Source organism: Rhincodon typus, chromosome 31 (assembly GCF_021869965.1).
Source record: "Rhincodon typus isolate 14 chromosome 31, sRhiTyp1.1, whole genome shotgun sequence".
Taxonomy (NCBI): domain Eukaryota; kingdom Metazoa; phylum Chordata; class Chondrichthyes; order Orectolobiformes; family Rhincodontidae; genus Rhincodon; species Rhincodon typus.
This window is the reverse complement of record NC_063362.1, coordinates 20074045-20099862: the sequence shown is the minus strand read 5'-3', so window position 1 is coordinate 20099862 and position 25818 is coordinate 20074045. Positions and strand designations below refer to the sequence as shown.

General features: G+C 40.4%; 1 protein-coding gene across 1 annotated transcript in view; it reads right to left on the bottom strand.

The window, feature by feature from the left end:
- Positions 1–25818, bottom strand: part of atad3 (ATPase family AAA domain containing 3) — a 46629-nt gene continuing 20811 nt past the window's right edge. The window contains exons 11-16 of the mRNA XM_020536497.2: positions 22974–23098; positions 22204–22255; positions 20221–20291; positions 16158–16325; positions 12639–12747; positions 1–2633 (exon numbers count right to left, since the gene is read on the bottom strand). Of these exons, the coding sequence (XP_020392086.1) occupies positions 2457–2633; positions 12639–12747; positions 16158–16325; positions 20221–20291; positions 22204–22255; positions 22974–23098 (702 nt within the window). The 3' untranslated portion in view covers positions 1–2456. The remainder of the gene's footprint in view (positions 2634–12638; positions 12748–16157; positions 16326–20220; positions 20292–22203; positions 22256–22973; positions 23099–25818) is intronic.

Genomic DNA, 25818 nt, shown 5'->3' with positions numbered 1-25818 from the left:
TAATAGCTTATCTTTTGTTTTATTAGATAAAGCAGGATTTACATATTTAATCCAATAAAAAAGGATTTATCAAATCAAAATCATTCCATGTTTGGAATATTATGGTATGGTATGTTTAAAAAAATTGTTCACTTTATAAATCAATGTACATGAGGAAATACAAGCTTTCCAGACTCTAAAATCACCAGAATCATTTCAACAATTCGTGTTTTACTCAATATATATGACAGACCAGAAACCCCACTTGGCCTCCTTGCCCAAACATATTTTAAGGTACTCTTGCTACTCTCATTTTGGTACTTCAATGAAGTTCACTCACAGTTAAGAGCAATTCAACTTCTGTAGCTACTCTGTGGAAGAGACTCTGAACATTCCAGGCAGACAGACGAAGGACCTATACATAATGACTAAAACTGTATTTGATTTTTCTTGGCCATAATAGACACTCCTAGCTGCCAATCCTCATTTGGGCCATACATCTGTAGAGGGTTCAGACTTTTTTTTGAGGGAAACCAGAATCATGAACAATATTGAATAATTAACAAGCCAAATTCCAAAGCAGGCTTTTTGCCTGTGGCTCAATATACACAAATATAATGCAGCAGTCATCACTGAAAACCAAAGGGACATGGGGGTGGAAGTGTGGAAACCACTGCCTATTTCACACCCCTACCCATCTGTACCAGCTGCATGCAACTCTTGCCATGGACTATAACTATTGGTCCATCAGGACAGAGTTCTCGGATTTGAAATTAATACTCTTGTTTTATGTCAATAGTTTGGCACACACAAAGCATCTGTTTTTTATTTGCAAGTGCCTGGGAAGAATGTCTTGATGTTCTCTCCTTTTATGTTTTCCTTACTCTCGTGGATAGCACAAATGTAAAGTTGGAGATCAAATACTACAATAGCTGTGCTTTTCATTGTTCCTAGGAAGTGAGCAGTGCTGGCAAGGCCAAAATTTGTTACCCACCCTTAATTGATCTTAAAGGTGCCCTTTCACTGCTTGCTTTTAGGTTTTGACAAAGTACAAGTTCACTTTATAAGGGAGACAAAGACATGACTTTCCTCATTCAACTTTAGTACTGGCGTTAGCAATCACAAAAGCTTTCTCTGATTGAAGGGGACTAATTAGCCAGTATGAACTAGATTAAGTTTAGAGACACATGAAAGAGGGTGAATGAGAATTTTTGGGCAAGGCTTAGGTATAGAAATAAGTAAGGAGACCTCTTGTTGTTATGGGCCATGTTATTCCATGTAAAAATCATTGGAAATTAGATCTAAACCAATGCAACCAGTACTGCTGTTGGGTCAGTGCACAGAATATTTGAATTTTGAGGCATGACTGCAATTTTTACTTTGAAAGAAAGCAATGCACTTAATAGAAATAAATTTCTGCAAAATAACTGTTTTTAAAACGAATTGGGATAGAAATGGGATACATTAAATTAGTGTTTAATTTATTCAAGTTTTACTGTCAAAAATCTCAGATTTTAGTTCTGGTGTTTGTGCAATGGGTTAAGTAAGAAGGCCATCTCTCCCCAATCCCACCTACAAGAATTCCATAATGAGATATTCAGTGGGGTCACTGGCGAAGAGATGAACAGGACAGATGTAAAGGGCTCAGCCATCAGCCTAATTTAATTCTATACAGATGACATTAACATGGTACAACTGTATGGGATTATACTTAACAATGCAGAAGGAGTTGGGACTTTCTAGATAGCCCTCACTCCTCTTTATTTGAGAAGTTCAGTGACTATTAAATGGCAGTTTCAATTTCTCACAGTAAAACTCAGTTCAGTGATCCTCTGAGCTGTGAACCAATAATTACTTTTACCACAACTGTAACCTGGCAGTGAATCTGTAGGTATCGCTATTGAAAGATGAGTGAAAATGTTCATTTCCAGAAGTATATTTGAGGTAGGTGGACAACAAGGGATTCGGTCTCAAACATGATGAATCCAACTGTAGATTATAGATCACGCCCAGTGCTGACAGCAACCCAGAACCAAAACACACCACAGAAACGCAAAACATTTCCTCCACATGGATACTTGATTGCACAGAGTTCACCATCACATGCTCTTCCCAGGTCAGGCTAAACAGTGAATATCCTGTTAATGACAGGACACGTATGTTACGGCTGATGTGACAGACGGAGACTGACAGAAATGCCACTTCACATCTCCTCTCATTAACAAGCTGCTTTCTACCGGTTACAAAATGTACAGACAATCTGCTGAGTGCGAGCTGGAGGTCCAACAGAGAATCAACTGACTGCTGTCTGGGTTGAACTCATGTGTAAAGCTGTTCATATCACTGGACAATCATTGATGAATACCCCTTAAGAGTGCAAAGTGCATATTCAAGCATGTTTTTACGTTGGTGCAGTTCAGTTCAATTCCAGGGTTCTTAGCTCAGTTGCAGGGTACAGTCGTTGTTCTGATTGACACTCAGACCAGTGTGCCTTCTGGAAAGGTTGGCACAAGATGCTCTACATCTTTAGTCTTCTCCCTGCCCTCATTCTTCAGCCATTCCATTTTCTGCTTGTGTTGCCGAATCGCATCGGTCACCCTGGAATCGATCATTGCCTCAGTCAGAACACCATCTTCAGAGGCATATGCTGCAGCCTGCAGGACAGGAAGAACAAACATACAGGTTACCAAGAATGTATGTGGTGTCATATTAGACCAGCCATATGGACAATAAAAGTGAAACTCAACTAATGTCAATTTAAAAAGCTGATATTAGCATTCTCTGTAGGCATTTTACAATCAGATTTTTATTCCCTGCTTTTGTTCATTTTGCTGCAGATTTTCTTTAGTGCTCCTTTTGCTTGGTCACAAATAATATTTTGTTTCTTTTTAGCACATAGCTATCACACTTTAAGTGAAACATTGTTTTCTAGAAAACAAAGGAGCCAATTCTCAAGGATTTCTTGAGTGAAAAAAAGCAATTTTATTACCTACTAACCAAACAAACCAAAATAAAACCAAACACAAGCACAGATAGTAAGGTTAAAATGGAATAAGCCCGGTACAGAAAGGGAGAACAAAAGTTACTCAGTTATAAAATAGAATCTTCGTGGTATCAGATTCTCAACTTGGGTCTACATTTAGTTAACTGTTGATGTGAATCCTCAACAGCAGCACAATTTGTAGATTTGAGTTCTCGGTGAATGGTTGGCTTCCCAATTTGGTTTTACAACCAGGCAGTAGTCTTCCAAGATGAAAGACAGACACAGGGAAACACATTTTTTTCTTCTCTCTACCCTCAAAAATAGCTGTCAAAATATAGTTCAGTGCGTATCCCCAAGTCTAGCTTCATTGCCTTTCCATGTTAGTTAATTGGCAGGTAAGCTGTTTAATCCCCAGTATATAAAAATCATAATAAATTGTCAATTAAAACAGATGACAATTCTTGACACTGACTCAAAAGTTTGGTTTTGATATCTTTATATAAAAATGGTGAGTGCAGACGGCTTTGTTTATTGCACATGGGTCTCTCAAAGCTTGCCTCAATTTGTGACCAGGTGACCACTGCAGCTATTTTATGCCCAATTTTCTTTCTTTTGTAAAAACGTTTAGTCCATGAAGGGTCTCAGACACAGCAATCAGATGATGGATTTGACTGGCCATATTTAGCACTAGTGTTACTCCACTGTCAGTGAAAGCACAAGAACTTGAAGCAATTCGTTTCAAACAGGCTGAAAGCAACCGATGTAGAAAGTCTGAGGCGAGCTATTTTATTTTCTTGGCATTAATATAGAGCACTGAACCTTGCTGACACCACCATTCTGGAATGCTTTTTCAAAGTAAGCAGGCAGAGTCCATTGCAAGGTGCTGTGTTCAATAGTGAGTTGGACTATTCACCCTCTTAAAATGTAATCAGCCCACAAACAGCTGCAAGTGAGATATTAGCAACCCCCAGGCGACACAAGTATAGAATCACAGAATCCCTACAGTATGGAAAGAGGCCAGTCGGTCCATCAAGTCTGCACCAACCCTTCGAAGAACATTCCCCCCCTGCCAAGACTCAGCTTCCCCACTCTATCCCCATAGCCCCACATTTACCATGGTTAATCCACCTAACCTACACATCTTTGGACTATGGCAGGAAACCCACGCAGACATGGGGAGAACATGCAAACTCCATACAGTCACCCACGGCTAGAATTGGTCCCTGGCACTGTGAGGCAGTAGTGCTAATCACTGAGCTACTGTAGTTCTCTGAAGTAACAGAGTAACAGTCAAGCTCTGGGAAACAGCCGCTTTACTGGACTGGTATTCACTAAGTTTCCTTTAATTCTAACGCTTTTCATTTCCTCCCTTTTTCCTTAGGCAGTGATTAATGTTGGGGGCCAGTTCTACAACTGCCTCGGACACATTGCCTGAATGGTCTGGCCATGCTAAGTGGAATCAGTACAAAAATAAATCAAACCAGGAACTTTGAATACAGCTCGGTACCTCATCGAGCAGTCCATTTACACTACTACATGTCATTTGGAACAGTGTTTAGTTCCATTGCGCAAAATACGTGCACTGAAATTTGTTCAATGAAAATCTAGCTCATCCATCACATCAAGGCCAGTGTCTAAATGCTGCAGATTTACAGCTTTAATTACACCTTCAGACAATGCAATAATACATTAAAAACTGAATGGAGCAATTTGAGTTAGGAGGAGGCTTAACAAATTATTGAAATGTATTTTTATAGTAACAGTAATCAAAAGCACCACAGTAGCATCTCATTATCTTTAAATTCCATAAGTTTAAACCCCCTTTCCTCAGATCACTAGTCCAACCATCTGCATTGTACTCATATCCAGTATTTTTTTAAAAAACTGTTCTGCAAGTCACATTGTTAAAATTATTCTCTTTGCGATTTCTTTTTAAACAGATTTGTGAACTTAATTTTCGCTCTTGCCCCATGTTGGCTATAAGAACACAGATGTTGAGATGCATCAGTACTTTGATACTAAGAAATAATTCTGGTGCTGACATCAGAACAAGAACCCACGGTGATTAGACGCAGATGTGCCATGCAATAAGCACAGTATTTCAGAATTTACATGGGCTGACATTATTTGGAAAATGCCTACACCTACTAGTGGGAGTTAGAGCACTGATAATCCTACTGAATATTCCAATACTTTGAAATGAGTGAATGCTGGTGTACACAGGTGGCTGGCTCACAGATTATCCAGCTCCTCTTTAGCAGTAATGTTGAGTCACTATATAAAGGAGCCTATGTTTTTGAGATCAAGTCAAACTTTACTAATCACATCATTAATCATTAGGGGCAGCACAATGGCTCAGTGGTTAGCACTGCTGCCTCACAGTGCCAGGGAACTGGGCTCGATTCCACCCTCAGGCAACTGTCTGTGTGGAGTTTGCACATTCTCCGTGTCTGTGTGGGTTTCCTCCGGGTGCTCCAGTTTCCTCCCACAGTCCAAAGATGTGCAGGCTAGGTGGATTGGCCATGCTAAAATTGCCCATAGTGTTTAGGGATGTGTAGCTTAGGTGGGTCATGGGGAATGGGTCTGGGTGGGATGCGCTGAGGTTCGGTGTGGACTTGTTGGGCTGAAGGGCCTGTTTCCACGCTGTAGGAATTCTATATCAATCCTGCAATTTAAAAAAGTCAATGGGACAAGTGTGCTGCTGGCAATGCCATCTTTACTGTCATTCCTTAATGTCACCTGAGGAAAGGCCAGTGATCTGACTATCACTGCAGTCCATTAGTTACAGATACACCCACAGTGTTGTTTGGAAGGGAGATTTACCCAACAGAGCAGCACTGGCAATTTAGTTCCAAGTTAGGAAGGTGCGTTGCTGATGAGGGGAATGAGCAGGTCATGGCATTCCCAGGTGCCTGCTACCTTGGACCTTCTAGGTAGAGGCCTTGGACATGGAAGGTGCAATTAAAGCAGCCTTGATGACTAACTGCAGTGTGTCATATAGGTGGTACACATTGGTTGTGGAGGCAGTGAATATTTAAAGAAGTAGTTGGGTCCTAAACAAGCAGGCTGCTTTGTTGTGGATGACACTGAGCTTTAAGTGTTGTTGCAGTAATATTCATCCAGGGAAATTAGTATTCTACCACATTCCCAAAGCATATCTTATATTTGGTGGAAGAGCTTTTGGGCAATCAAAATGTAAATTTACTCAGTGCAGAATTCTAATGGATCTGGTGTTCTAGTCAAATGTGTCTGGTTTAGTTGTTTTTGGTTAATGGTGACACCCAGTTGTTGATGGTAATGTGGCTGAATGTCGACAGAAGGTGGTTTAGGCACTCTGGTTGTTCTTAGTGATCTATAGTTGAGCATTCCTGACAATAACAGCACCTGATTGTGGTTTCTGGAGGACAAGCTGTGACTATGCTTTCCTATTTTATTAGCAATCCATTGTTGAGTACTAAGTTCTAATTGTTCTGTAAACAAAATCTCCCAGAACTAAAATCAAACAATGCTCTTCATTGTGAAAACAAGCAGTCCTGGACACGCATTCTTAAAACGTGGCCCACTTTGAATTTGTGTCTTTTTAAAAAATTCAATCTGTTTTTCCAATTTAACCTGTTCAGAGATGTTGTTACACACCTCTGGAGCTGGTGGGACTTGAACACGGGCTTCTGGGTCCAAGGGTGGGGATGCTACCACTGAGCTACAAGGTGGCCCCTGACTTTCTCTTTTCTAATTAATGAACAATTAAAATCACCCAACAATAATGACTACTTAAGTAATCAATTAGCTATCAATTTGTTGCCAATTAAAACCAGTGCATCAAGTAAACCAGTTTAAATTAGATCCTAACATAGGACAGCAAAATCAATTAACAATGCTTCATGGAAAAAAACTCGAAATTAATAAAACAAATGCGTTAATACATTTCTCTCACGGGTTAAACATTCTTTCCAAGTCTCAACATTACTCAAGCAGAGTACCATGGAACCTGACTGTTTCAGGTATCAGATTACTCAAAGCTATTGGAGTCAAAGATGCTGCTTACTTCTATCTGAAGGAGGGAATAAAAGAAAAACTGGCAGTTATCTTCTTGAGCAGTCATTTGAACTGGGTCAGAAGACCATAAGACATAGGAGCAGAAATCAGGCCATTTGGCCCACTGAGTCTGCTCCGCCATTCAATCATGGCTGATAAGTTCCTCAACCCCATTCTCCCGCTTTCTCCCTGTAACCCTTGATAATCAAGAACCTGTCTATCTCAGTCTTAAATGTACTCAATGACCTGGCCTCCACAGCCTTCTGTGGCAGTGAATTCCATAGATTCACCACTCTCTGGCTGAAGAAGTTTCTCCTTATCTCTGTTCTAAAAGGTCTTCCCTTTACTCGAAGGCTCTGCCCGCAGGTCCTAGACTCTCCTACCAATGGAAGCATCTTCCCAACATCCATTTTGTCCAGGCAATTCAGTATTCTAAGTTTCAATTAGATCCCCCCTCATCCTTCCAAACTCCAATGAGTATAGTCCCAGAGTCCTCAAATGTTTCTCATATGTTAAGCTTTCCATTCCTGGGACCATTCTTGTGAACCTCCTCTGAATACGCTCCAGGGCCAGTACATCCTTCCTGAGATATGGGCCCAAAATTGCACACAATACTCCAAATATGGCCTGACCACAGCCTTATAGAGCCTCAGTAGTATATCCATGCTTTTATATTCAAGTCCTCTCAAAATAAATGCCAACATTGCATTTGCCTTCCTGACTACTGACTCAACCTGCAAGTTTACCCTGAGAGAATCCTGGGCTAGAACTCTCAAATCTCTTTGTACTTTAGACTTCTGAATTTTCTCCCCATTTAGAAAATAGTCCATGCTTTTATTCTTCTTACCAAAGTGCATGACCCCTCACTTTCCCACATTGTACTCCACCTGCCACTTTTTTGCCCACTCTCCCAACCTGTACAAATCCTTCTGAAGCCTTGCCACCTCCTCAATACTACCTGTCCCTCCACCTATCTTTGTATCGTCTGCAAACTTAGCCACAATGCCCACAGTTCCTTCATCGAGCTATCCATGCTAGCACCTTGCCTCTAACACCGTGGGCCTTTATCTTACTCAGCAGCCTCCTGTGTGGCACCTTATCAAAGGCCTTCTTGAAGTCTAGGTAGATAACATCCATTGGCTCTCCTTGGTCTACCCTGCTTGTTACTTCCTCAAAAGAATTCTAGAAGGCAAACAGAAGTACTTGGCTTTTCAATAAATTGTACCTTTTCATTACTAATGGCAGGTTGGCTCAGCAACAGCACACTCACTGGGGTGAGAAGGCTATGTTTCCTGTACCTCCAGATGACACTTCAGTGCAGCGCTGAGCAAATATTGCTATGTTGGAGGTTCTATTTTGCAGATGAGACATGAAATTAAATCCCTGTTTTCATACTCAGTTGGATGAGAAATATTCCACTTTATTCTGTTGGGGAGTTCTTTAAACTTATTTATTTGTTGCCATAACCTATAAATGAGAAATCTCAAACACCAAGTGTCAAGTGTTTGGGAAGTGTTGAAAACACGCCAAGGCACCACATAAATGCAAATTATTACCTTCATGATGCAAAAAACATGAGCGTATGTGCATACATGCTTTTTAAACTATAAAAATTCTTCATTGTCAAGCAACTAACCCCACTATGGATCCGACACCATCTGTTCAGATGAGCAGCCAATCTGTCTAATGTCTGCAGCATGCTAAAATCGTTGCAGGTTCCCGCTTAATGAGGGAAGTGGGTAACAATGCAAAATCCTGAAGTCACTGCACTCTGATCACCACTTTTGGAAGGCAGTATCCAGTCAGTCATTTGCTAGCTTTAGCTTTGATGCAGCTCTGTACTCTTACTCCTCCCATGCAGAGCATAGCAACAACACAATTTACAAGAATACCACCAGTAACACTCAAATACAACTTCATCAGTTGAAGTGTTTTTCTCAGATTTCATTTTAAAGCATTTTTCATAATATTTCTTGTGGCTAAATTTAGATTTAACTAAATTAGCTAAAAGATATGATTGCTCAGGCCTGTTCGTAAGGCACTTGCACACTGTCTTTTTAAAAAACCCTGACCAATGGAGTTAACATCACAGCTTGATTGTACCCAGTTTGCCTATAAAGTTGTTACTCTCATTCCACAAGTAATTTCAATTAGATCTACTTATAATTCAGAGCAGCATCAACTGTAAATGCGACAGTGGCTAAGTAACGTAAACGTAGCCTAACAGACTTGAAAAGCTGCAATTCCTCAAGTGGAAGTGACATAGGTCTCTCAAAATCAAAAGACATTTAATGTCCTATTTTCAGACCTGTCAGTAGTTTCCATCAAATGCAGTAAACGTCAGCTGTAAACATACAACTGGAACAGTGTTAACAATGCAGTACAGTTGGAAAAGTGTTAATAATCCAGCTTCTGTGTCAACAAGGATTCAATTAAACACATCATCTTGTTAAACTAAGAAGCAGCTAGAAACTTGTTCATACCTAAAAGGGTGAAAGTTCCACTGTGTATTTATATAGGATATTCAATTTAACAGTGAGGAAGGACAGTGAGGAAAACCATTTCTTTTCCCCAACCCCAACATTCCCTCCCAAAACAAAACATACACACGTACAGGACAGAGAACATACAACGAAAACCAATTTAGTGACAAAGCTGAAAAAAAAAAGTCCCGTCTGATCGAATCACTGAACGCCAGGGGAAAGCAAATGCCTTTGGGAATGAGGCATAGGAAGTGCAATTGGAAAAACAAAAGCCATTTATAGCACATGTGAAGTCATTTAGCAGGCAGCAGATAAAAGAACGGAGGCAAGCCTCACGAATCAGAGCACTAGTCTGCTCAGAAGCAGCATTTGCTGCAACCGTAAAGATATAATGAAGCAAATGAAACTTTCTTTAAAAAGAACTAAACCTCCCCAGCAACATTTGTCTCATATCAGTCTCCCACTTTACAAAGGCTACTATCAAGTTGAAGCACTGTGAGTTAGCTATACATGTCTCTGGGCTTACTTTATATATACACACACACACAAGACATTACCAGACTCTGCAGCTGCCTTATACACAGTGAGAGTGGAACATGAGGTTACTAGCATGGGGATGAGTTGTAGACTGTGTGTGCCAGTAACAGGAAACAGAAACAGAGCCAGAAGTGGTGGGATGGTGGAGATCTCCTGCAGCTTTGTCCACTTTCAGGGCATCCACATCAGTCTAGGACATAAGAGGGTGATGAATAACTGACCACAGCCCCAGCCAAAGCAGTGCTTCAATCTCACCTGCTGCAGATGGTAGCTTCATTTGAATTGGTACTCAGTAACTTCAGGGTGACCAGATTAGAAAATACCACACTGCCATGGGTCTTTACAAATACAGGTGCAGTTAACGTGTGTTAGACAACAGATAAGGAGAGGTTGCGGTGGAGGCAGGGGAGGGGTTGACTGTGGCATGGGAAGGAGTGGCAGTGGCTCAGTTGGCTGGTTTGTGACACAAAGTCATGCCAACAACTTGGGTTCAATTCCCGCACCACATGAGGTTACGATGAAGGAATTTCCTTTGCAACTTCTCCCCTCATGAGGCATGGTGACCCTCAAATTAAACCACCACCAGTCATGTCTCTCTAATAAGAGCAGCCCTTTGATCTAGTAAGACTACGGCAACAATACCTTTTTGCCTCATTCTTCTCAAGGCCAGAGAATACAAACATAGTCTCCTATATCTCTCATTACAGAACAATCACACCATCCCAGAAATCAGTCTGGTGTCAGCCATTCAGATCCCAGGATTTCTCAACTTTAGTCACATTAATTTTTCCAGTACTATTTTTTTTAAACTGACACTAATTTCAGTTCCTCATTCTTACTGTCCTTGAACCTTAATTATTTCAGGAGGGTTTCTTGTATCTTCCTCTGTGAGGAGGCATACAAGCTTTTGTGACATTTCTCAGTTTCCCTTTATAAAAGTGCCCTTGTTGCTGCCTGTAACAAACACAAATTTGCCTTTAGTGATCCTTTCCTTTTTATGAACTTCCACAATTTTTGCAATCGATTTTTACTATTCTTGCTATTCTATTCCCCTTTTGTTAATTCTCTCCATCCTCAAAAATTCCAAACTTTGACAACTTTTTAAGCATCCCCGCCCCCGTGAACTGATACTATTTTTTCCCCTGGTTTGCCACAGCATCTCAGTTCTCCTGTGGTGCATTTTTGCCTTAAAAGGAACGTCTGTGTTTTTGAAGACCAAGCATAAATTCTTTAAATACTAGCCATTGTCTATCTATCATTAAACGTTTAACATTTTCCCAAACCACCACAACCAACTGCCTTCTCACACCTTCATAATTTCCAGATTTGTTTCGAGATTTATATTTTTATAAGAATTTTCACATGATGGAGATGAACTATCAATTAGCTCAGATATGGAAACCAGCAACAAGCTGGTTCCGAAGGAGCCGTTTTTGGCAGAGAAACATAAAGCTAAGGATGCAGCACTGAACACAGGTCAAGAACTCTATCTCTTCAAGATGAAAAAGTACACGTTGACAATGGTGATTGGAATGAAACATCAGAAAGCTGAGAACACAGAAAAATTGCAATATTCTATACTGCTGAGGTTTCCAGAAATCAACTAACCAACCATGGTGTCAGGTTAAACCTTATGCCTCAGGACACCATAAGCATTATAAATTGTACATTGTACTGGACAATAGAGACAGTGTCAGACAGACAGAAAGAGTGAAAGAGAGAGGGGGGTAATAGAGGGTGAATAAGTGTTTAGGAGAACATGCATGAGAAAGAGGGAGCAAAAGAAAGAAAAAGCATTCATGGGATTTCACAGTTCATGTGTCTGATGTTGCATCTTAGTAATATTTTGCAGGGTTGGAAAGTAACAAAAACTACTCTTCCTTTCACTCAAGAAAACCCTATGTTGGTTTCTTATTGTTTCTGGTGAAAACGGTTACCTACACTATAATTAGAGAGGTACTGCCTTATGTAAAGAGAACATAAATTTTTATTTTAGATAGGGGCGATTGAAAATTGGGGAACTGATTCACTCCTTCAACTAATTGTAGCAACATTTACAATCCAAGTCCTGAAAGCAATCAATTCTTCCAGGGATGCAGTTTCACAAAGTCTGATCAGAATTCTGCAACGTTTCAAATCAGTAAAAATGCAAAGTGAAAGTAAAACTAAAACTGAACTTAAGCAGTCAACTAAACCAGGCACAAAAACACTGAAACAGAACAGCATTTAAAAACTGACTCCTAAGGTAACTGGTTCCTAGAGACTTTAGTTAAGCTCAACTGGAATAAGACCAGCAGCTGGGATACCCAGTGGTTCCAACAAGTGAGGAAGTCAATAGTCTCAGCATCAATAAGACATTTCTCTAGTTGTTTGCTCACCCCCAAAAAAACAGAGAATGTCACTATTTGGATCCGAGGGCTTGACCAACAAAAGTCAAAGAGAGATTCATTGAAAATCTGCACAAAATTTCCAGCCCTGAGGGAAGGGAAACATTCATGTTATTTACTGAGAATAAACCACTTTCACATCTCTTTCCTGATCCTGCTGCAGTTGGTTTGCACGACTTTTTTTCCAGGAGTTAACCATTCAAATGACACTGAGAATGGAAATAAAAGCCATACCTGCCAGGCTACTCCAAGTTTGGAAATCTCTCTGCCCGACATCCCTTCAGTCACTCTAGCAAGCTCAGAGCATTTCTTGCCATAGTCAAACTGTGCCACTTTCAGGCGCCTGTGAAACAGGACAAGATTATGATCACCAAGTGCTGTAATTGACATGTCCACGTCCAATTAGCCTCTCTAGGTTAAACTTTTACTTCCTGACATGTGAACATTATGGCTTGGCAATATTTAACATTACACAAACTCCCTGATGAATCGTATAAATTGCAGGGATGTAAACTGGGTTTTAAAGGAATTGTTTGGGGTCAGTGTCAATTCAAGGAACATGTTTTTATTGATTCTGTGGGGGCTTGACAGAATAGATGTTGAGAAGATGTTTCTGCTTGTGGGTCAATCGAACTAGAGGAAAGCATTACAGAATAAGGGGGTCACATTTAAAACCGAGATGCAAAGGAATTGCTTCTGTCAGAGGATAGTGAATGCCCGAAATTCTCTACTCCGGAGAGGTGCGGAGGTCAAATACTGAATGTATTAAAAGAGGACACAGATTTTTGAACTAGAGTCGTCCTTAGCAGCTGGCATGAAACAGGAGTTGAAATTATCTGCCATGATCTTATTGAATGCTGGGGCAGGTTTGATTTCTCATGCTCACGTGTCCTGTGATCTTCTAGCTTGGGTTTAAAATTAGATATTGGGACAAAATACCTCTAGCCAAAGGATACAGTTCATATAAAAACCAAAAGAACTGTGGATGCTACAAATCAGAAACAAAAACAGAAGTTGCTGCAAAAGCTCAGCAGGTCGGCGCAGCATCTGTGAAGAAAAAAAATCAGTTAACATTTTGGGTCCAGTAACCCTTCCTCAGAACTCCAGTTCTCAAGAAGGGTCACCAGACCCAAAATGTTAACTGATTTTTTTCTTCACAGATGCTGCCCAGACCTGCTGAACTTTTCCAGCAACTTCTGTTTTTGATACAGTTTGTGTGTCTGAACAGAAAACTTTAATCCAGTGACCACACTCTATATTAAGAACAACTCATTTATAAAGTACTTATTGTACCATCAAGCTATCCTAAAACTCTTCAGGGCCAGTACAATACCTTAAGAAATGCTGCAATGTGGGGCAATACATCGGAAAATTGGTGCACAAGGTAGTCCCGCAAATAGTAATGAAATGAATAATCAGTTCATCTGTTTTCTTTATAATGATTAAGGAACAAAGGCTGGTCAGGGCACAAGGAGAAATGCCACCCTTCTCTTCAAATAAGACCAAGGTGTTTATCTGTCTACCTGAATGGGTGACAGTCTCATTTTATTGTCCAAGTCTCATCATCTTATCTGCTGCCAAGAAGTGCCATTTGTACAAGGAAATAAACAGAATGGACTAAATTCACTAATGTTATACAGAAAGAGATTGTGTCTGCCAGAGAGTTTACATCAAGTTAAGCCAATAACTCAATGTCAAGCTTCTGCCAACATTTTCAAACTTCCTGCAAAAGACATCTGACCCACTGAGATGATGTACTACCCTGGGACTCACTGAAATCTATATTAAATTGATAAAATGAAAGACCCTTTATTCTTTTGACAACCACAGCCTGGATCCTTTAACAGTACATATTACAAGGAAGTTGTGATTTTGTGTGTATTGAATGCAAATTCTATACTGGTCAACTGAGTAGCTGGATATTTGGTAACATATTCTAGTGAAATCATAAGCACAAGCGCTTCACTGAATCCTACACTTTGGGTCACAGCAGTGGTTTCAAGAGCTGGGTGCAGAGACTCCCATTCTACAGTGCCTTCAGCCTTTTAAACAAAGTTCATTCTTTCCGGTATTACTTTAACAGGAACAACCCATAACAGGCTTAATAGGAGCTACGGTAAGGAAACTGAATTCAGACAGACGATCAGCAAATACACTGGATCACAGCATCAGTCTAGGCTCCAAGTCAATTTATCTGATTGTACAAAACCAATATTTAGATAAAATAGTTTGTAAACAGAATGATTTATTTTCACAAATATGATTGCTGTGTTTTTATAAAATTAAAAAAGTGTTGTTGCCCAATAGGATAAAACCTAAGGCACAATTTTAAAAAGGATGAATATTCAAGAAAGTTGGCTGAAACGTCTACGTGCTTTGCTCGGACGTTTGCCACTGTTATTGATCAAGGCCAGCTCTGACACTCCACCCACACTTACTGCAAAGCTCCCAATGCCAACCTGATTATAAATCATCATATTCTTTATCTAGGCAGAGATTTCAAGGGGTAAGGTTTACCAGAAATTGGCTGTTACTTTTGGTGAGTTTCATGGAGGGTTGCTCTCCATAAGCCCATGCAAGGTTTTTCCTGCCACTTTCCCATACTCACTCTATTACCCATGCATGCGCCTGTCTGACATCCAATCACCACAGTATTGGCCACCAGTGGATTCCTGGCAACATCTTTAAAGCCCAGCGTACACCCAGTCAATCACAAGTAGTCTGCAACTGCCCTGCACATCTCGTGTCATTTGGGCAGAGGGAAACTGGCTGCCAGTTGCCGTCCAAGTAGAGAAGTGCAAGTAGAGACGGTGGTGCCTAATGGAGGGCAGGAGAAGCAAGCAGCGAGCTGGAGTTGCCAGGTTACCGCTCTAACTTGAATGGGAAACTATCAATGAGGAAGGATGATATCATAGTAACGATTCTAATGCATACAAAGAGGCCTGTCACCACTCGCTCGTGATAATCTCGTCTCACCATTCAACATTTGGTCAGAAACTAGGACTTTTTGCTCAACGCTGGGAAGTTCCTTGCTGGCCATCACCAACATTGGCTATTGCCCATCATGTTCGGGACTTAAAAAAATTTCAAAAGCATTTAAACAAAACATGCTTCAGATAGAAAAGGGACAAGCAGAAAGCATGTGGCTTTGTGTTCTGTTCTGAATTCAGATTAAACGGATAAATCTTCAGTAAATCATGAAACTGGACACCCATCTCTAATAGATGCAGCCCACGATAAATTTCACATGAGTTCTAATTTGAACCTGGCTTCTGGGGAGAGCGAGACACAGAAAATGCTGGCTGACCTGCTGATCTGCACATCCTGATGCTGCTCATTCGAAGCAACGTCAATTGCCAGCCCAGTCACAACATTAACACAATGCGGAGAACGCTGGAGAAACTCAGCAGGTCTGGCAGCATCTATGGACAGAGAAACAGAGTTAATGTTTTGAGTCTGGTACGACTTCTTCGGAACTGCCTATTCATAGCGAACTTGAAAACAGTAACTCTGTTTCACTCCAGAATTGCTGCCAGACCGGAGTTTCTCTGGCATTCTCTGTGTTTTCCAGCATCCATGGTGTTTTGTCGGCATCGAATACAATGCAGGTCGGTTACTTGAAGGGAGTCCGGTTAAAGTGGGAGCAATAAAGGATAAAAAGAAATTTCTGGAAATAAGGCAATTAAAATTAGCAAAATGACAGCAAGATGTTCTAACAACTGCCAAACACTAGAAGTAAATAAGAGTACATACTGTTTTCCCTCTGTGGCCGGTTTCAGGACATATTTGTCAAAATATAGCCTGACCAGTCGCTCCCTCTCTTCTAGTCCTGGCAGATCGAAGTTAACAATTTCATCAATACGATCATTGATGGCCCAGTCAAACTGCTCTGGTTGATTGCTAGCCAACACCAGCATAAACCTGTTAGGAAAAACAGATGAGCTGTAATGAGTCAAGTGGCCAGTACGTCACAGAAGTGTATGATGAGCTGCACATTGCAACATGTTCTGTTGCAAAACATTAAACATGGCAATCATTACTCATCTCAATTCATGATGTTCCTCGTATTTGTTTCCTTAAATTGATGAGCCCAGACTAGGTTCAAATTCATCCTTTACCTCAATCATTTCTACAGCAAACAAATTCATAATAATAGTCAGATGTGTGGATTTGTGCAAGTGGTTGTACATGGAGTTGAAAACAGCTGGTATGTGCTGCAAATATTAAGATACTAAAGGAGGATGGAATGTAGAAGAGATACAAGGACGGACAACAGATGTGCCCTGGCTTGATTAACCAGAAACTCTCCCATCGCAGATATTTGTTACTGATCCTCAGGTGATGAGAGTTTGGGTACAGTAAAAACAGCTTCCAGGAAAATTTACCCTAAAGTCACTTTGTGTAGGAACGTTTAAAAATAATTCTGTGCTTCTAGGAATTCTGAAAAGTGTAATGGTGGATATGTGAAATTCATATTTTGCCCTCTTTAACTATGAAAATACTCAGGGGCATAATTATAGATATTCTTTGACACTTACGTTGCTTTTTGAAGAGAGAGGTCTTTGAGGTATAGGTAGAGCGTTGGTTCTATCAAAGCTAATGATGTAAATTTGAAGGAATCAATTACATGGCATACAACAAAACATTAATGTTCCGATTTTAGGTGTAAATATTTTCTACTGCACGCTGACACGGAGACACAACTTGGAATCCTGGCAAGTGAACGCTTTTCATGATAAGAAATATCATTAAATTTGTTTGATGTGCACTGTCAGCGTTTTTTTTCCTGAAAGTAACGTTTGCTGATAGGGTTATGGTTGCACAGGCACCAATCACCTTCCAGTACTAATTCAAAAGGGCAACTTCCAACTGCAAGCCGAGTCAATAATGACAGTTCTCCGAACGAGGGGCATCACAGCAGAAGTCAATCTAAACTCACGCTTCTAGCAGGGGTTACTGATCAGTGATCAGTCATGGGTCTGTTTTCACCTGACAGCTGATTGTACTGCCTCCACCTCTGCCCTAACAGAGGCTAGAGAAGTCAATGCAACAGTGCATTGCCAGACACCACCCTGATCTGTGCGACACAACTGCACAGTAGATAGAGTTGCTGACTCACTGCAGGAACAGCTTTGTACGTACTTAATAGATCTGATCTCAATCAAGGAGAATATCACTACAGCAGAAAGTCAACACCCCCAGCTATTGAGGACCTTAATTTAACAGAACTCCTGCAACCTGCGTAGGAGTTAAGATTCTGCAACAGAGAACAAAATCCACGTCTTGAAAATCAAAGTCACCATTAAGCAATTAATTACACTTGGGAAGAATGCTACTCAAATAGAGTTTAAATAATTAACTTGACAGACTGCAATAGTACAAACAGTCACTGGTTTCTCCGAGTGATCTCTCAAGCACAGAGCATTGAATTAACAATCCACTGGTAAATCTGGATTGATACGTTCCTGGTGCTATCTGAAGTCTCAGTATTATTACTTTCTGGACTGATTTTAGTGGTGTATATTTTTCTCAAAACTCCAGGTACGAATGATGCTGCGAAGGACAGATTTATTGCTCTTACTTTCAAAGAAAGTGGTGAAGGAATACAAGTTCTACACTAGGGTCTTGGTCCTTTGCATCATTCCGTGCATTCATATCTTTTTACAGATTGTGAACATTTCATTGGAGGGTCAGTGCTGACCTTCTCTCAGAATGTTGCAAGTGATTTTGATTTTGCTTAGTTGCCAACAGGTATAGTCTAGTGTTTCTACTCCCTAGAAGTCCACCAAACACCACCACTCCCCCGTCTTTTTGGTGAATGGTTTTTAAGCCACACCACATTCTCATCATTTCTTTCAAGGCTGGGGGGAAAAATAAACAGTATTTTTCACCGTATTTTTGACAAGGAAATGAGATATGTACCGTTTAATCATCATTTACAATCACAACTAATGCACTGTTTAATGCATCACCATGACCTGTCCTAGAGAAACTGAACACCCATCATGCACTTTTTATTTCAAGATTCAATTTCGTGAATTTATGCGCACACTGATAACAGTGGACAGCTCAGTTTCACTTCAAAGTTGTGAGGTGTATTACAGAACGAATACCGTGCAATTTCACTGTTTCTAACCCTTGTGTTTAGAAAACTATAGATGTGCACATGTACATGTAAGCCTTGTAAAAAAAGCCTGATCATTTTATGTAAATAGATGGCAACAACCTCTGCAATTTGCTAATCTCCCTTGTCCCACATCCCCACAGTTGTATTTCAAACTGTCCTTGCAAACCCTAACTTCAAGTTTCCAGTCAGCAGATTGAATTTAAACTGCAAGTGGAAACCTAATTATGTTTCTGTGGGTTTTTAAAAATGAAATTTGACTATTTAGTCAATATTTATGTTTGAACCATAATTGCTAAATAACAGCATAAAGTAACTTGATCTGGGGGAAATCTCTGGAGTGTGATGACTTTAGGAAAATCAAAAGAAGTGCAGAAGTAGAAGGCACAGGAAAAAAAAACAGAAAAAGACTGCACCCTAAACTGGACTTAACTCACTTGAGACAACCAGCATTACCATCTTTTACTATATTTCAAAACAAAAACAAAGAAAATGAAATTATAGCCAGAAATGTTTTACAACAAATGTGGGGCTTCAGATTCATACCTGGCAAAAAAAAAAGCATATTTTCTTTGGGCTTTGAACAAAACAAAACTGCCATTTCCTTCTCACTTTCTTGCTTCAAAATCTTAATGAGAATCTCATGTGCAGAACCACAGGATTGCAGCTATTTTACAGATATAAAGTAAGACGATTCATAAAACAGATAAGGAATCACATCAACTAAGAACTAATCTTAAAATAGAAAATATCTTTCAAATTGAAATTATGAGCTGCTGCTTATCAATCACCTCATTCCTTTCAGTTGAACTGTAATAGTCTTCTCATTAGAGAACAATTTTTCCTTCAACCATTTTTAAAAATAAAAACACACAGTCTCAACAGGCTGGGAGTTGATCAAAAAGTAGGAAGTGTGACAGAGGTTATCTGGAAAGCGCTGATAAGGCTTCCAACTGATAAGTGCGTTAGCACTCAGACCTCAGTTAATAATCATAAAAGCACATGGCCAAGAACCACAAATTTATTCAGCAATTATAGATACTGTGTACAGCACTAGGATGCGACACCACTAGATGTCTTTTTTTTAAGAAACAGAAAATCAAAGATAGAACTGAACTGGTTAATCAACAAAATTTCTCACCAAATATAGATGATGGACTCAGATTGCTGCAGTCTATTCTTTACACAAGTAAAATGTCACCTTGGTAAAGTTGATATGTTAAAAATTATTATATTCACAGGATCTAATTCTTCCACAAAATGGAGATATTGTTGAAGAATACAAATAAATTATTTTGGTTCAGGACTAAGATAAAAACTTCCAATGATCTAGGCTGTGACTGGAAATGGTTTTCATTTTTAAAATGCACTATCAGTTTAAACTATAATGCCCAGCACTATATGTAACATGCTGTGTGCAACACCAGTTGTTAAAAAAAGACCACTTAAGCCTGTCTTGCCAGTTAGGAGGCGGGCTGTATCTACACCTATACCCATACAAAGATTATAAGGTTCAACATTACTTCCAATGCCCGTCTAATTTGTGCCCTCTGCCCACACTATTAGTGCAGCTCACGCAAAAAATTTCAGTTAAGTCCAATTGTTATACAGGCATCTTGTGATGAAGGGTCCAACTGCGTCCTTCGGCTCCCAAATGACCTATTATCTTCTGATTTTGAGGTTAATACCTACTTGTTACTCTGCTCCCCTGTCCGGTACAGGAATGCATTCAAGGTTGCTCTCAGGTCTTCGCTAATTTTTTCCTACAAAAGCAGATCAAGTTAGAAAGAAAATATATTCCATTTCATAAGCAACAATTAGCAGCTGTTGAAAACTGTAATACATTTCCCAGTTTTAACCCAGATAAAAGTACAATTGAGCTTGCAGTGCATCCTCTGATCTAGATCACAAGGATAGAACGTGGACGTAGTTAGTCAGTTCTGGGGCGCAATTACATTAATTCTTCTCTAGTGCCTTTATTATTATTAATCTGTGTAATGCTCAATTTCTTCCTCCAAGCAGTGAAATTCATTACCACTGAAAACCAATCAATTCTAAAGCAGCAGATGAAGGGGCTACATTGCTGCTCCCAACAGGGCTCAGAGCAGAGGCTGAGAAAAAGAAAAGCAGCAAAATGTTATTACTTCAAAAAAAAAAATTTCAAAACCAAGATGCGAAGCAGAAGGAGCAGTAGCTCAGACACAAAAATCACTATACTGAGCCAAATATTCCAAACTCAAGCTTAAGAGGAACATATCCAGGAATGACATTTTTCCCCAGTGTATTTCCAATGATTAATGGAGGAGACTAGAAGTAAACCAGCTTGTGCATGCTAAGACCAGAAGAAATAAGAATAGGAATAGGCTGTTCAACCCCTCGAGTCTGTTCTGCCATTTGATTGGATCATTACTGATCCAACATTCCTCGTATCCACTTGGAGTCACACTGAGCAGACCCTTTGGTCCAGGTCATCCATGCAGACCAGTTTTCCCAAACTAAACTAGCCCCATTTGCCAGCATTTGGTCCATAGCCCTCTAAATCTTTCAGATCCATATCCTTGTCCAAATGTCTTTTAAATGTTAAAATTGTACCTGCATCCACCACTTCCTCTGGCAGTTTATTCCACACATGATCCACTCATGTGAAAATGCCGTCCCTCAGGTCCCCTTTAAATCTCACCCCTCTCACCTTAAAATTATGGTCTCTAGTTTTGAACTCCCCTACCCTAGAGAAAACACCATTGCTATTTACCTGATAAATGCTTTTATAAACCTCTAATAAGGTTACCCCTCAACCTCCTATGATCCAAGGAGAAAAGCCTCAGCCTATTCAGCCTTTCCTTGTAACTCAAACCCTCCAGTCCTGGTAACTTGCCTGTAAACCCTTTCTGCATCCTTTCCAATTAAATAATATCCTTCCTATAGCAGGACAACCAGAATTGTACACTGTACTCCAAAAGTGACCCGACCATCTTTCTGTACAGCTGCAACATGACGTCCCAACTCCTACAATTTCCCCTACTGATCAAAAATCTCAGTCTTAAACGTACACAATGACTTTGCCCTCACGGCTCTGTGACACAGATTGAGAAAAGACATTCCACATCTCAGTCTTAAATTGGAACCCCTTAATTCTGAGACTGCACCCTCTAGTCCTACAGGGGAAACACACTCTCTCAGCATTTACCCTGTCAAGCCCCTTAGGAATCTGATAAGTTTCAATGAGATCACCTATCATTCTTCTAAACTCTAGTGAGTACAGAGGGCGGCACGGTGGCTCAGTGGTTAGCACTGCTGCCTCACAGTGCCAGGTTCAATTACACCCTCGGGTAACTGTCTGTGTGGAGTTTGCACATTCACCCCGTGCTTGCGTGGGTTTCCTCCGGGTCCTCCCACAGTCCAAAGATGTGCAGGTTAGGTGATTGGCCATGCTAAATTGCCCGTAGTGTTCAGGGATGTGTAGATTAGGTGGGTGCTCTGACGGTCAGTGTGGACTTGTTGGGCCGAAGGGCCTGTTTCCACACTGTAGGGATTTTATGAAATCAAGATGGAGGGGGGTAAGAAAAGGTTGGAACAAAAACTGGGTTTGTTTTAAATGCTCACAAATTAATCAGGACCATGAAACAAGCAACACTTTCTATTTATAAAGTTTTCATAAATGACACGGGCACTTACTGTTGCTCTCTTTCGAAGGAACGCGTCCGCCTCATCCACAAACAGCAAAAGCCTGTGCACAGGAGGCAATTTATGATCATTCCGTTGACTTCAGATAAACATTACGAAATATTTAAACCTAGAAGCCCAAAATAATTAATTCTCATTATCCTACAGTGCTGACACTCGGAACATGGATCCAAGAATAAAGGACTCCCAGGAAACAAACAGTAAGTGGCACCCACATTTGTGAGCACATTGGTGCAAATGAACCAAATGGCAAATTCAGTTTCAGATGAAAGTCTCTGTTGAATGATAGTTGCAAGAGTGCTACATGGAATGAGCTTGGGCAATCTCAGCCAAAATTTGTACAGCCACAGATACACGACCCCTGCCATAGCAACATTCCTATCACATCACAGGTCTTGCATGGGAAAGCGAAACCTCAACATCAGTGGTGAGGGGTGGGCGGATGGGTGCGTGCGTTTTTTTTTGGTGGGGGGGGTCACATGGCTACTTGTATTCTACATCTAACCCAGAAGCAAACATGACGTGAAACAAGTATTGCAGATTCTTAGCAGCAACATCCATCTCCAATCAAGATCAGATAAAAATTAAGTGGAAAGTAGCGGAGTCTGTAAGGTCACTGCGTACAAAGCAACCAACCAAGCACCTTACGGCATTGAGAAGATTTCAGGCAGTATACTCCCTCCAACATCATTCACATGCAATTAACACATCCTTTAACATACTAACATTCATACACTCCCAAATCAAAATGACAAACTCACCCTCTCCTGCTGGTGGATGCCCAGTCAAAGACTTTGTGCATGGCCGTGACACCCTCACGACCCATAGGAGCCACATCACCACCTGTCATAATAGCATAATCCATACCGGAATGTGCAGCCAGTTTCTGTTGTTAAAAAAAGTCACAAGAATAAAAAAATTGGAAGTAGATATGTTTTCCTAAAAGGTGGCCTTCCTATTGTCAAATTGAATAGAGGCACTGACCTCAGCTGTACGCTCTTTTGAGTATTCCGATTCTTGCACCTCCTTCCCAAAGTGCTTTTAAAGAAAGATGTGCACTTAAGACACACTGGGGGTAAACCCTGAAATGCTTTATAGATAATTAGATACTTTTGAGTTGTTGCCACCATTGTAACGCAAGAGATGTGGCTTACCAATCTATGCATGGCAAGGTTTCAACAAAAAAACAATCCAGTGATTGTTTTTAAAGTGACATTGAAGTGAAGGATAAATATTGGCTAGGAAATTGGAATAACTCCCTTGCTCTTCTTCTAAACGTGGCATACAATCCTTTACATTCACCAGTGGGAGCAGCAGGACCTTGGCTTAAAATTTGATCTATCAGCCTGAGTGAAGACCGATACAAAGTAATATTCTACATTAGTTTTGTCCTCACCAGTACAATTTGCATAATTGGCATGTTCAAAATTCTCTATTATATTAATACTCATGAATAGTTGCATTAACATTCACATGTATGGTTACATTAACACAAGTGCATATATTTCCATTAATATTAGTATATCAGCATACAAGAAGATTCAATTAAGTGTAATTCTTTGTTGAAGTAGGGGTAATTAGATCAGGGTGCACAGATCTAAATCACGCACGTCAGAATTCATACATAAACTCTTAAATTTCATACTCCATGTTATAACGAATACCTTGAAAGCAAACTTAGCAACCTACAATTTCAACAACCCACCACTGGAAGTGCTGCCACTGACAGGAGGATATAACTACAGTGTAACAGGTTTGCCCAGTTTCCAATATAAATGTGATCATAAGAAATTAAAGGGAAAAACAGACAGGTTTGCATGCATAAGAATTTTAGCAATTAGAGCAATGTGGTTACAACAACAGTGTATACAATTAATACCAGTACTTTCAATGCATTAGGGTTTTGGCTGTGCCTCAGTGTCCAGTGCCTTTGTTCCAGCACAACTGAATCACTGCAGTGTTATATAAAAAGCATACTCTCTAAATATAGCCCTACCACACACTATAATTTAGGACTAATTTTCCTTTATGCAATTACAAGTGTTGATGCAAATCTCCATGATTAGAGTGATTAAGCAGCCAGGCTATTTACAATGGAGAGAAATCCTGTGAAATTGTGGAAGAGGTGTCAGTATATTCCGGTTGATGCTCACATTACAGGCGATGCTGCTAAACATCTGCCCCGGGAAGAAAACGACATCTCAGCACTGCACAAATCTGATAGGAAAGTGCTACACACAGCAGCCACTGCACAGACTCAGCAACCAAGTGTCATGCAACCAGAAATCCTCTTTGCAAGCAGTTATCATTTCAGGGGCAATGCAACTTTCTTAAATTAACTAAAATAATTCACTTGCAGAGACAAGGATACATGGTCAGCGGTTTGAGTAACTTTAAACAGCCACTGCACCAATATATTTAGTGACTGTTTCACATATATTACTTGGACAGTGTCACTGAAGCTGTTTGGAAAAATTGATTGTAGTCTGACCAAACAACCTGTTATCCACTCTCTTTCTAACCTTAAGGTTTACAACTCTCCTTATTTATCGATTGTTTTTTCTATAACTCTCCTATCTAAATTAACACCAATTCACAATTCCCGACAGCAGTCTACATCCCACCTCATGCAGAAGTGAAGAGTGTACTTAATGAAGTATACAATGCTACAAACAAACAGTCTCGAAACGGAATACCCCAAAGCCTTGTTCATCATAGCTGGTGACTTCAACCAGGCCAACCTCAAGAATGTGCTACCAAAATTCTACCAATATGTCTGCTGTCCCATCAGTGTCTGAACATCCTTGGCCGTTGTTGCACAACCATAAAAGATGCCTGCTGCTCCATCCCCCATCCATATTTTGGAAAATCAGACCACAATGCTACGATCCTCCTCCCGGCTTACAAGCAGAAATTGAAACTTGAGGACCTAGTCACAGATAGTAGTGCAATGTTGGTCTGAGGAAACTGATGGGCTTCTAAGGAACTGCTTAGAGTTGGTGGACTTGCCCATGTTCAAGAACTCAGTGGCCAACCTAAATGAGCATGTCACTACCATTACAGACTTCATTTATAAGTGTGTAGATGACTGGAAACCAAGGATGAAACAGAAGATCCACTCCCTACTGAAGTCCAGGTCTGAGATGAACAAGTCAAGAAATCCAGGTAAGACCTTTGCAAGGCCATCAGTGACGCTAAGAGGCAATACCAAAACTAATCTTGAGACCCAGGCCAACCATAAGGACACCTGTTGTTTGTGGCAAGGCTTACATGACATGATGGGCTACAAAGTGAAGTCGAACAGAGTCGTGGGCAGACATCCCTACCCAACGAGTTCTACGTTCACTTTGACCAAAATGGCAGTGAAACAATATCACATATCCCAACATGCCTGGCCGCACTTGTACCCTTGGTCACTGCCGCAGATGTTAGATTGACCTTCTTAAGGGTGAACCCACAGAAAGTGACTGGCGATGGAGTCCCTGGTCGTGCACTCAGACCCCTGGGCAGATCAGCTGGCAAGAGTATTTGCAGCGATAACAAGGTGTAGAGCTGGATGAATACAGCAGGCCAAGCCGCATCAGAGGAGCAGGAAAGCTGACGTTT